The sequence below is a fragment of the Sarcophilus harrisii genome, chromosome 1 (genome assembly GCF_902635505.1).
Source record: "Sarcophilus harrisii chromosome 1, mSarHar1.11, whole genome shotgun sequence".
Lineage (NCBI taxonomy): Eukaryota > Metazoa > Chordata > Mammalia > Dasyuromorphia > Dasyuridae > Sarcophilus > Sarcophilus harrisii.
The window spans coordinates 50,814,061-50,827,090 of record NC_045426.1 but is presented as its reverse complement, the minus strand read 5'-3'; the positions used below and the strand labels follow the sequence as shown (position 1 = coordinate 50,827,090).

General features: G+C 39.8%; 1 protein-coding gene across 16 annotated transcripts in view; it reads right to left on the bottom strand.

The window, feature by feature from the left end:
- Positions 1 to 13,030, bottom strand: part of ATP2B2 (ATPase plasma membrane Ca2+ transporting 2) — a 647,176-nt gene that overhangs the window by 36,096 nt on the left and 598,050 nt on the right. For all 16 annotated transcript variants that reach the window (XM_031955187.1, XM_031955103.1, XM_031955098.1 and 13 more), the window contains 2 exons: positions 4,248 to 4,427; positions 3,088 to 3,175 (listed from right to left, as the gene is read on the bottom strand). In XM_031955187.1, the coding sequence (XP_031811047.1) occupies positions 3,088 to 3,175; positions 4,248 to 4,427 (268 nt within the window). The remainder of the gene's footprint in view (positions 1 to 3,087; positions 3,176 to 4,247; positions 4,428 to 13,030) is intronic.

Sequence of the window (13,030 nt, the reverse complement as noted above, 5' to 3'; positions counted from 1 at the left end):
CCAGTGGCCACTAGGGGATGTTTTATGTTTGTTTATTTTCCTATAAAAACTCATGAAAATATCGATCATTTGCCATCTACAAAAGGAAATGGTATTCTTACACCTGGAAGAAGTCATGGATTGTTAAAGTCCGGGGTAAGTACAGAGTGTTCTACATTTTAAATAGTACTTTTATGTTTATTATCATCTGCCTGCCATCATGTCCTTTAGATCCCAGGTCTTGCCATCAGCTTTGCTGCTGCATCCTAAGGACAAGTGAACTTTGCCATCTGCCCTGCAGCTGCTCCTCCTCTATATGTTGCCTTTCCTTATTAGAATTAGAGAATAATAAAAGTATCACTTTTCTACCAGCATTCCATGTGCTTAGGACAAGGATTGGCACACAAGACATGCTTACGACTTTTTTATTCATAATGACGTAGTTGGGGTACACTCATAATCTTAAATTACAGATGACGGAACCAAGGCTTAGGTTTGGAAGGGACTTCAGAGGCCATCTAGACCAAATTCAGTAGCTTGGACGAGGTCACATAAATAGTCAACAAACAACAAGGCCTGGAATTGAACCCAGACACGGATTCCAAATCCAGTCCTTTCAAAAACAATGGTTCACACCAGCTTGACGGGAAGCTCAGGTTCCCAACAAGATAACATGAAACAGATGAGTCAGAAGGTGTATCTGCCTCTTCCTTATCCGAGGGAAGCCCTTTCGACTTTTTGCTGAGATCAAAGTCTCTACCAGTCAGGCCTTGAATTTCACCCTTTGGAGCAAAACAATAAAGCTTTCATGCAGCAGTACCACTGGGGTTTGCAAACCCTTTCTGCTGATAAGTTATGCTTCAGATACATGCATGACTAATAGACTGGAAGAAGATCAAAAGTAAACCTGCTGGGTGATCAAATGTGAAGATCTAGTGATATTTATACCAAGGCATTTCAGGAGTCTCCTGACCACATTCCAGCATGGAACCCAATCCTTTCAAACAGGGCCTCTGTTCACAGAATCACAAGACTAGGATATCTAATCCAGCTTTTACAATTTTACATAGGAATAAGTTGAGGCTCAGTGACTTACCTAGTAGCAGAAATGGGATTGGGGCAGCCAGATACAAAGGAGAGAATGATATGCTAGAAGTCAAGTCTGCCTCCAGCAATAGTCAATTATGTGACCAAGAGATTGTAGATCTAGAGAGCAAGCAGGGATCTAGATCCAGAATCACCTAGACCAGAGGTGGCAAGTATGCCTAAGGCCCAGATTAAATGCATTTGGGAAACATTTAAGAAGATAAATAAAAATACAATACAACATCATTGTTTAGTAATTTTTCAGTCACATCAGACTCATCATGACTCCATTTGGGATTTTCTTGGCAAAGACACTAGAAAGGTTTGTCATTTCCTTCTCCAGCACATTTTACAGATAAGGAAACTGAGGCAAACAGGGTTAAGTAATTTGCTCGGGGTCACATAGTTAGTATCTGAGGCTGAATTTGAACTCAGGAAGATGAATTTTTTCTGACTCCAGACCCAGTGTTCTATCTATTGCACCACCTAGATACGCCCAGATCCCTTAAATCCAGTGCTCTTAATATAACCTGAAACTCCTTATAGAAGCTTTATGTGGCTTCTCAGCTCTTCTATAGATATAATGCAATGAATTTTTTAAATCCCCCTTATTCTTTTTAGATTTGAAACACACATGGGACTTGAAGAAGCTAAGTTAAAAAAAAAATCCTTTTTGAAGGATATTCATAGAAGTACAAATTCAGGTTTGGAAGGGACAAGAGTCCAATCCCTTCTTTCAACAGGTGGAGACCCAGGCAGGTGAGGTGACTTTTTCAAGATCACATAAGCCTCAGGCAGCTAGGTTGTGCAGTAGACAGAACACTGACTGTGGAGTCAGGAGGATCTGAGTTCAAGTCTGACCACAGACACTTAACACTTACTAGCTGTTAGCCAAAAAAAAAAAAAAATCATATAGACACTTAATGGAAGAACACAAATTTAAACCCAGGTCTACTGACATCAGAATTGTATCCCAATGCCTTCTGTTACAGTGTTATTCTATGCTGTACTTTTCAAACAACTTTCACAGACAATATCTCATTTAGTCTTCATAATACCCAAGCAAGGAAATAATATGTCCACCCATTTTATGGATGAGAAGAATGAGACCGTAAGAAGTGAAATGACTTGCTTAGGTAAAAGACTAAGGTAGGATTTGGAGTGAATTCCAAGATAAAGCTATGGAGACTCAAACAGTACTCCACTGCAGCCTTTCCTCTGCCACCCTATGGAATGGAAGCGTTCCAAAAGAACCTTCTTCCTTTGGCTATACAGCAGTAGAGGAACTGTACATGGAGGGGGGAAGAGAGGGTTTGATGGGCTTAACTCTTCTGTTTCTGATTATATTTAAAGAGTCTAAAGAGAAAGTCATAGAATTCTAGAAAGTCAGAACTGGGGGGAATCTTAGAAATCTCCTGGTTCCAATTTCCTCATACTGTAGTGCGGAAAAAGAGGCCAAGGGAGGGATTGTAGCTTGCCCCCAGTCCTACTGGCCATCAGCATCACAGTTTGAAAACCCAGGAATTGTGGTTCTAAAGGGTGGCCACTGCACCACGTGGTCTCACCATCTCCACCTAGTTAGTATTGTTTTCTGTTCTATCTCAACCCATATTCAGTACAAAGTTCTGAGTGAGTCAAGAATAAAATTCCTTCATTTTACTATCTTTTCCCAGTAGACATAAAGTCCCTTATATCTACAAAGACTTCTTTAATTTTGTCTTAGCATCATTCACTGTGCCTAATAGCCCAGGGTCTGACAAATAAGAGGCAACAGTGTTTGTTGAATGACCAAGTGATTTATCTTTAGAGGGTTTTCTATGACTATGAAGATTATGATATCATTATCACTCCAATGTACAGTGAATCTCTTGCAATATATCCTCATTCTCCAACCCCCCTCCTCCCATGTCTTGAGACTGGCAAAGTGGAAACAGAACCACATTGTTGGCTCCATTTTGGATCAGATGTGGCCACGAGCCTCAGACCCTCCCTGGAACTAAGCCTCCACATCCAATGTCTTACCTTTGACCAGAGTGTGTTTGTCTGTGGGGGAGGAGCGAGCAAGGACCCGCAGTTTGGGCCAGATCTTGTCTATTCGTTCCTGCTCAATCTGGAAAAGGGAAGAGAGGTTGGTCAGGCGAATGAAAAACCTTAAAAGCCAATGTCCTATGAGAAGTGGTAGAAGGAACTAGGCGTGGTTAGTTTGGAGAAAAGAAGGTTCAGGAGGAATGGGATTTGTATGTTCAAGCATTTGAAGGACTGTTGAGTGGAAGAGGGGTGACATTTGTTCTTTTTGACCCCTCTGGGTAGAACCAAGAGTGACGGGTAGAAATTTTGAAGAGGCTGATTTGGTCTTCACATCAGGAAACAATGGCTTACCACTGGAGCTCGCCAGGAGTAGAATAGGGCTTCCTGGAGAGGAGGTACATTCCCTCCTCCCAAGAGTCTTTAAGCAGAAGCTGGACAACCACTTGGCATGTATATTATAGATGGGAACCTTTTTAGGTATGGGTTATGCTAGCTGGCTGAGAAGACCCCTTCAATTCTCAGGTTCTGTGGTTCTAGCTTGGGGTCCCTGAGGTTCATGAAGGTGAGTAATAGCTAATCTCAGTCTTGTTACCAGAGGATGTGGTATGGAAGAGGGAAACAGGCAAAGGTGGAGGCTGATGTGACAGACAAAAGAGGAAAAGCATGAGGAATACTCTTAACCCTCTGTGGCTCCCATGTGGTTAGCAAAGCCCACATTCAATAGTATTGGTTGAGCCCAGCGGATGAAGGCAGAGATGCGTAATGATTTTGAGCATGTGGTGATGCCATGTTAAGCCTCTACATCACAGAACATTAGCTCTATGAGGAACCTTAGAGCTCAGAGGTGCTAGAGACCTCAGAACTTCCTACTCCAATCCTATCATTGTACAGATGGAAAAACTAAGATTCAAGAAAGATGGATGACTTGCTCCTAATCACACGGGTATTAAGTTTCAAAGCTGAGATCTGCATCCAGGTCCTTTGGCTCCAGAGGTAGTACCCTTTCTATTATTTAATTATCCATTTTATAGATATGGAAACTAAGGAATAAAAAAGGTTATCCAAGGTTGGGTTACAATTCACTCCAAGGTCAGCTGGATACAATTTGGCTAATAGTATAGTCCATCTCCTCAGTGGCCCAAGCTGAGAGTTACCTCTCCCTTCTCATTCCTGATTCGCCGGTTGAACTCCTTCCCCTCAATGCAGAGGAAATCTTCCCCAGGGTGGATGATACCACACTTGATGGCAATGGCCCGGGCAGTGTTGATATTGTCCCCAGTGACCATGCGGACGGTGATTCCTGCTCGTTGGCACTTCCTTATGGCTTCTGGGACCTGCAGAACATTGGAGCCAAGACAAGAACATCATGAGATATAAATGACCCTCAAGCAATAAATGGTTGTTGGACCGAACACCAAGGAGGGAACTCCAGATAGGCTGGGCCTTCATGTGCTGGGGGATCCTTGGGATTAGGGTGAAGGGAAGAGAGTGGTGGGGGTAGCAGAGTAACCTTGGGGTCCCATAGTGATCTAAAGTTGGGGTCAAGGAATCCCTAAAATGTTTTTTAAAAAACCTGTGGATTACCTGCCAAAGACCAGAGAATCATAGATTATAGACCTGGAAAGGAGTCTTGTTGGCCGTTGAGCCCAAAAACCCCATTTTGAAGATGAGGAAACTGAGGCACAGAAAAATTAAGTAATTTACCTATGGTAACAAAATTAATACATGTCTGAGGTACAATTAAATCCATGTCCTTCTGACTCCAAGTTGAGATAGCTCATCCAGTACTTCATGCTGCTGGTTAGACTCAGAGTTTGAGTTTTAGAGCTAAAAGAGAAGAAATCTTCTAATCCAAACTCCTCATTTTAAAAAGGACACTTAGGCCCATAGGAGAGAAGTGGTACATCTGATCCATGGCAAGGCCAACAGGCTGGTGGTCGATACCACTCTATCCCTTAATCTCCTGACTCGTAATAGGATTTGTTCATCATAAACAGATTTATCTTCTTGTGGAAGTTGGTGACTGATGGACAGCCACACACAAAAAAGCACACACTTGATTCTGACAACCTGTAGTCATTTTCTTGTCAACATATCATAAGATGAATTGTCTAAAACCTTGGTGCACCATTATGGAAGGGCTGCCAAGCCCAGGACATCCTTTAAGACAAAAGAACTATGGGGAAACCACACAACCTAAGAAGGTTTTTTTTTCTTTAAAAACTAGATATGTTGCATGGAAAAGGAGGGGGAGAAATGTCATAAAACCTCCTAGATGGGAGCTAGAATGCAGTGGAAAAAAACTGGTCAACAGCACAGGAACTTTGTAACCAAGATGATTTTCTGTTGACATGCAAAATCAGCTTCAGTTCTGCCATCTCCTTCCCTTATTCCCCACAATAAATCAGATACCGAGTCCCCACACATCCATGTCCCTCCTCTCAATTCTCACTGCCACCATCCTTGTTCACCTAACCTACTAGAATAGCCTCCTTACTCGTCTTCCTGAGACCAGCATCTCCTCTCTCTAATCCACCCTTTATACCACTATTGACCATATCACTCCCCTGCTCAAAGGCCTCTGATGACTATTTCTGGTAGTCAATGCTTTGCACATTCTGAATGCTTCAATACTTCATTCATTAATGCATGGTCTACCAAATGAAGGATAAACTTTGGTTCTGACATTCAAGGCTTGACACTATCTACCTCCACTCTATATTTTCAGCCTTATCTCCTAGTAATCTCCTTCACATTTATGACAGTCCAATCAAACTGTCTCCATCTTCCAGTTTTATCTTGCTTTCTACTATCTCCCTACCTTTGCTTATCTATAATTTATTTTCTCTCCAACCTGGGATGTAAGTTTTTTCACCCCCATTTTCATCTCCTAAAGTCTCTAAGCCCCTCCAAATTCCAGCATGATGAATTCTAAATGAAATCAGTGTTACATCACCTGTAAGAAAAAGGGTTGGAGGCCATCTCTGGCCTCCATCTGGCACTTGGAAAACATTTTCCTTCAAAATTCATGATCCCATGAGTGGTAAGGTCTGGACCTGGAGTCAAAGTTTACTTATTTTTTTATTTTTATTTTTATTTTTTGGCAAGGCAGTTGGGGTTAAGTGACTTGTTCAGCGTCACACAGCTGTTAAGTGTCTGAGACAGAACTTGAACTCAGGTCCTACTGACTTCAAAGTCCGTGCTCTATCCACTGCCCCATGTAGCTGCCCCCTGGAGTCAGAATTTTTGTGTTCAAATCATCAGTCTGATATATTAACTACCTATGTAGCCTTTGAAAAGTTTTGCTTCACCCCCTTCAAGCCTGAGTTTCCTGTAAAATGAAAAAGTAAGTGTCTTGAGATTCATTTTTGCTGCTAAGTTATAATCCTGTGATCCTAGACTCCAGATTTCCAGCCATTTCTGGAGCGTTTTACATGATTCTCTCCTAAGTAGTGGAAAGAACCCTAATATTATGCACTTGTGTTAGGATCAGAAAAGGCACATATTTAAAGAGAAGAGACTTTTTTGGCTGAGGCAATTGGAGTTACATGACTTGCCTAGGGTCACACAGCTAGAAAGAGTTAAGTATTTGAGGCCAGATTTGAACTCAGGTCCTCCTGATTTCAGGGCTGGTGCTCTATCCACTGTGCCACCTAGCTGCCCCCAAAGAGACATTCTTTATTGTTGCTTTGGTTGAGTACACAAATGCTCTAAATTCCTTTAAAACCCTTCCATTACATGTCATCACGTTTCTCTTTGACCTCTTTCAAATGTTAGATTATTTCAGGTTAACATTCTGATACTTAGTTACCATCCCTCAATAATGTTTTTGGATAATTCTTTGGAATAAATTCTTTGGAAATATGGGGTGGGGGTGAAAGACTTGGGAAACATGCGATTCTCATCTATGACCCTACTAAGAGACATAAACATAAAATTTTGGAGGAATAATGTCCAGGAAGGGAGTCTGGAAGAAGTAAGGGGTTCTTACACCTGGGGCTGTAGAGTTTTCACCAAGAGACAAGTCTCTTATACTACACAGCATGAACCCAACACCGTTGGGCATTGCTGAAGTATCTTCATGATTCATGGCTCCCACTCTGTATGAAGGAGCCAGAAAACAAAGCTGCTAAATAAAAAGCAGCAGGTTCAGTCTTTTCCTTGCCTGATGATTTCCTCTTGCTGCCCTTCTATGACTGAGGATATAGTCCCAAACAATTAATGACAAAGGACATAAATGTAGCCATTCAATACTGGAGAAATGAATGCACTCATTCAGAACCATGTAATCTCAGAAAAGGAAAGAACTTTTAAGAGATTAACTAACCTGTTCCTTAATTTTACAAAGGCAGCTCAGTTTAAAGGCCCCACAGAATACTCCCTTGTAACAATAAGTGCTGTGGAGCAAATCAAATCATGCACTGGCCGTATATGAGGATGTACGTATGCCTCCTTCCATACCTACGGTTGGTACGCTGAGGGGCAGGAGGCACATGTGATCATCACTCAGTCCTCTGAGGTTATGATTGCCTATTGTATTGATCAGTTATCACCTTTTTTATTATTGTTTTCCTTGGTTACTTTGTAAATTATGTACTGGTTCTGATTATTTTACTCAACATGTATTTTTTCTTCTATTTCAAATTAATTTTCTTTATGAGTCTCTTGTTGTCAGGATTATAATGATGATGTGGGAACAAGAATATGAGAGAAGATACAAAGATTGGTCTCCTTTTGTTCAATAAGATGCAATGTGTGCTATCATTTTCTATCATAAAAAAAGGTTCAATGTCGTTCTTTAATGTTAGGGTTTATTCATAAGAGGCAAGCTGTTGTAGAAAACAGAACACAGAGTGAGGAAGGAATGAAAGTTAAAAGATCTGCTTTCCAGCTTCCATTATGAACTATTGGGACAGGACTCTTTACATATCTAGACTTGGCAAACCAGATCCCCAGTCAGGAAAATATAGATTCAAATCTTCTTTTTGACACTTCCTAGGCAGAGCATGTTGGGGAAATCACTAAAGTTCTCTCAGCATTCTTGGCTGGAAATTTGGGGAAATAATAGCTGTGATATCTACCTCAAAGGACATTTTGAGAGTAAAGTGAGATGATCATGAAAAGCATTTGAGAAATCTTAAATCACTATGCAAATGCAGCTACTATTATTAAAGAGAAGGAAACTGAGGCTTATCAAGGAGAAATGAGTTACCTGATTCACACCTGAGTCATACAGCTCATAAGTGTATAGTGAGAGTATGAATCCAGATTTTCATTTCTGGATCTTGGGGGTTCTTTCCAATGCATGCACTCTGCTGGTAGTAAAGAGGAAACATCAAGCCTATTCTGGGAGAATATTAGATTTGAATCTAGAAAGGACTTTAGAGAACATGCAGTTTACTTCCAAAGGCAATAATAAAGTGGTGGGCATGGAGTCAGGAAGGTCTGAGTTCAAATCTGGCCTCAGAACTTTACTACCTGACTCTGGACATGTCATTTAACCTATCTGCCTCAGTTTCCTCAATTGTAAAAATCAGGATAGTAATAGCACTCACCCCCCAGGGCTATTGTGAAGACCAAATGAAATAATGATTGTAAAATACTTAGCACAGTCCCCAGCACACAGTAGTGCTTTAATAATATTTCTTTACATCTCATTTTCTCTTCATTTTACAGATGTTACTCATTATTTACTTATACTCAAGAGTGCTGGCAAAAAGGAAAACATATTGTTTGCATGCCCTTGTTCCTCCCTCAATAATTCTTAGCTATAAAATCATAAGAGGGGGCTAAAAGGACCTTGGAAAAGAATTCTGAATATAATCCAAAGGATGAAGTAGTCCTATTGCTTGGTCATAGTGTGAGCCAGTGAAGTACCACAGCAAGAGAACAGAATTTGGAGTCAAGTTGGAATCTTGATTCTGCCACTTAATACTTGTCACCTTGGGGAAGTCAATTAATCTTTGCAGAATTCACTTGTCTCATCTGTAAATGAGAGCATTAGACCTGCTGACCTCAGGCCTTTTCCAGGTCCAGTTCTATGATCTATGATGGAATGAATATCTATGAGAAGTGAAGGATTGATGGTTTGTATGTGGGCCTCTGATCTCTAAAATGTTGCATTACATGACATCAAGAGCTCATAAGGACCTTGGAGAGCACCTAATCCAGAAATTGTTATCTGGTGGGACAGGTTATTAACTCGATTCTTCAAAACACTTTTATAACTGCATTTTGGACTAAAACTAGTTTCTTTTGTAATCTCATGTATCTGATTTTTTTTTATATTTGAAATATTCTGAGAAGGTGCCCATAGGCTTCTTCAGATGACAAAGGGGGATTGTGATGCAAAAAAGGTTAAGATCCCTTGAATTAACTTTCTCATTTTAGAGGTTAAGAAAGAGAAATGGAGGATATGGAACTGAATGGCATCCAGATGGAGATCATCATGCCTTGAAGAAAAGACTACCTTGGATATACACCAGCTGCACGATCAGTCACCTACTGCTCAGAGTTTTAGGAAACCCTCCCCAAGAAAAGTTGCATTGCTTAGGAGAATGCCTTTACATGGGAGTCCTTAAAGAAACCAAAGGTCTAGGCACTATCCCCAGCTCTAAATATTAGCTATTTTGTTAGAAAGGAGAAAACTGAAGTTTAGTAGTGAAAGAGCTTTGGCCAAGATGATAAAACTAGGATTCGAATACAAGTCTTTTGAATTCTGATCTTTACCATGTCATTGTAGTAGGGGTATTTTTATGTTGTATCTTTGCCAAACATCAGCGGGAACAATCTCCTTCTACCCCTCACCAAAAGAGCCATAATGGAGGCTGGGCTGAGAGTCAGGAAGAACTTAACCTCTACTACTTATAAGTTGTGTGACCCTGGACACATGGTATGATTTCTGTCTTAGTTTCCTCAACTATAAAATGGGTATAATAAAAACATCTTCCTCCCAAGGTGGTTGTGTGAATCAAATTTTTGTAAATTGCTTAACATGTAGTAGGAATTTAATAAATATTTGTTCCCTTCTTTTCCCTATCCTCACCAGCATGAAAAGTCCTCTCAGTTTGATTTTCCTGAAGAAGACCCTGAGGACGGTATTAGTAGCAAATAAGATCATCTTTCAAAGTATCCTTGAGAATTCATTCACTCAACACAAATTCATTTTTAGTAATTTTTAATCTAAAAGGGCATAAACGGTTAGGATGTGGAGATGAATGAAAAACAAATGCAGCAAGCAATTATTGCTGCCAAGATGAGGCAGAGGCCATTGGGAGCCACAGTTATGCCTCCCCCTAAAAAACCCTACAACCTAATTTTGCAGAGTAAATATGTAATTGGTTTTCTCTTTGCAAAAATACTCCCTCTGGTTTTCAGGAGATCCCCTGAAGGCTTGAACTAAGCAGCCGAAGAGTAGGAAAGATCTTGTTTTATTGAAAGTAAAGGAACAAGTGCTTAACCACTGATCACCCTTGTCGATTAGTCTTGGGAGGGATTGGAGAGCTGGGAAGGATAAAATTCTATCACTGTGTCTGGAACTGCAGAAGTCCAAATTTTTCAAATCAACTGGCTCAACAGTAAAAGATGTAAGTTTTTCTGGACTTCCAATAATTCTCATTTTAGAACCAAGGCATTATTGAGAGAGTAACATGGGAAGGAGTGGTAGTGAAGATGGTTCTGGGAAGCCTCAAATATCTTCCAAATTTCCAGTTTTTAGAAAATATATGCAAAAAGCTAAATTCACAGCACGATGTCATTCAAAACGAATGCCCTGTTAAGTCTTCCAATTTTATAGGTTCAAGGATAAGAAGTATTTCTTAAAGTTGAAAAAAGAAATGTGCCAAATGCTTCTGTTTTCAGGTAACATGATGCTGATTTCATTGTTGTTGGGTGCATTTTAGGGCCTCCTCAACTGCATTTGTGATTAATCAAAAGAAAAAGGTCCTAACAACCCACAGAGAAAACAAAGTGAGTAAAAAAAATTGCTTCTCAACTACATTATGACATGAAAGTGTTCGATTGAGTTTATCTTGGGCAGACACAGAAAATAGAAGATGAGATGGATTGATCAATAAATAGGAAAAGAGCTAGATGCCATAGTATTTTCAATAGAACCCTGCTATAAAAGTCCATATATTTAAAACTATTATTTTCCCACAGCTATGAAACATAGAATATGATCTCAGGAAAATCTAAATTTCAGGCAAACCAAAAGTTAGTGGATAGTAGCATGGGAGTATAAGTAGGTTGCAACATATTGCTGATAATGTCATGCTCATGAAAATGCTAATCACATGTGCACATATGGTTCAAAGAGGAGAAGGAAAGGGGAGAAAGGAGCAAGCATTTGTTAAGTACCTATTACATGCCTGGGAATATGCTAAGTGCGGTGATCAAGAGTGATAGAAATATTAAGAGACACCAGCATATTTCCACATATAAATTCTCAATGGAAGATTTACAGAATGATATAAGCAAGATTTACTTAAGAGAAGAAGTTATTTGTGGATTTCCATCTGTTAGCATAGGAAGAAATATCCATACCAATGAAATCATGGATCTGTGGAAGGATCAGAGCACCTAGATGGACATATTATTTCATCAGGACAATACTTGCTTCCACTGCTATACCTCCAAATTCCAACAAATTCAAGGTGATAATCATCCAGGTCCTTCTATAAATCCTCTTGTAAAGATCTAAGATCCTTATAATATGTCTAAAGCCTTCCTTTGGGTCTTACTTTGAAGGTATCAATGGAACACTAGGGCTAAGCACTTGTTTTCCCTACATGGCTCCTTTTTTCCAGTCATAAACTCCTCTGATGGTGTTTCCTACCAATTCACATGCATAAATTATCACTGGTAATCTACCTCTGTCAATTTAAACTCACCAACTCTTTTATATTGTTACTGGGGACTTTGGTGTTTTTGCTTCTTTTAAGATCATGACATTTCTTGATTTACCAAATGTAAATTCAGTCAGTCTCCTTTTAATTAACTATTGTTCTCTCTGAAGAATTTTGGAACTAATTGTGTGATATGATAAATGCAAAGGACCACCCAGTATGGCATATCTGCATCAAAGAAAGCACTGAGCAAAACAGAACTAAAGTGGCTCAAAAGAAATGCAAGATGCCCAGATTTAGAAAACCCACCTCCAATGTGTACATGGACTCTTTGTGCCCGCCTGTGGAAGAGCATTCCGAGCTCATGTTGGTCTGATCAGCTGATAGCTGGACACACTGTAATTTGACTCTAACATAATAATGTCATTTTAGTCCTCTTCAATAATGAAGGGCACCAACCAACCAACCAACTTAACTCTGGCTCTAGATTATTGTCCAGCTATAGAATCAGTTCAAAATGCATACGTTCCTGGAATAAATGAAGGATTTAGACAACAGTAAGATGGCATAATCTGAATAAGAGCATTTTCATCTTCTTTGTTTTTCCAGTGTGAGTAGGAAGTGTCTGATCTCTTTTGAATAATCACATATTTTCCAGGGGAAACATTGCAAAATTTTGTGGTTGCCTATAATGCCCTTAGTAAAATGGGACCATTCTGAGATCCTCGGCAATGATATGAATAGAGATAAGACCTATGATTCAGTGGCACAGAGCACTGCCAAAGGACTTTCCTCTACCGATGTAGGTTGGCACCTTCCCTGTAACTTATGATCTTGAAAAGTTGCCAAGACCAGACACATCAAACATATGATCCATTCCACCCACAACTCTCCTAAGTGTGGCCCAAATCAGATTAAAATACAATGGGAAATAGCTAACAAAATAAACAAAACAACAAAATAAAATGCAACAAAACACTGATGGTGTAAGTATGTGGTTTTTCTAAGTCAATATGTGATTCATAGGAATTCTTCTACACAAGAAGCCCATGTTTCTATCTGATTTTGACAACACTGGCCTAGAGCATTGA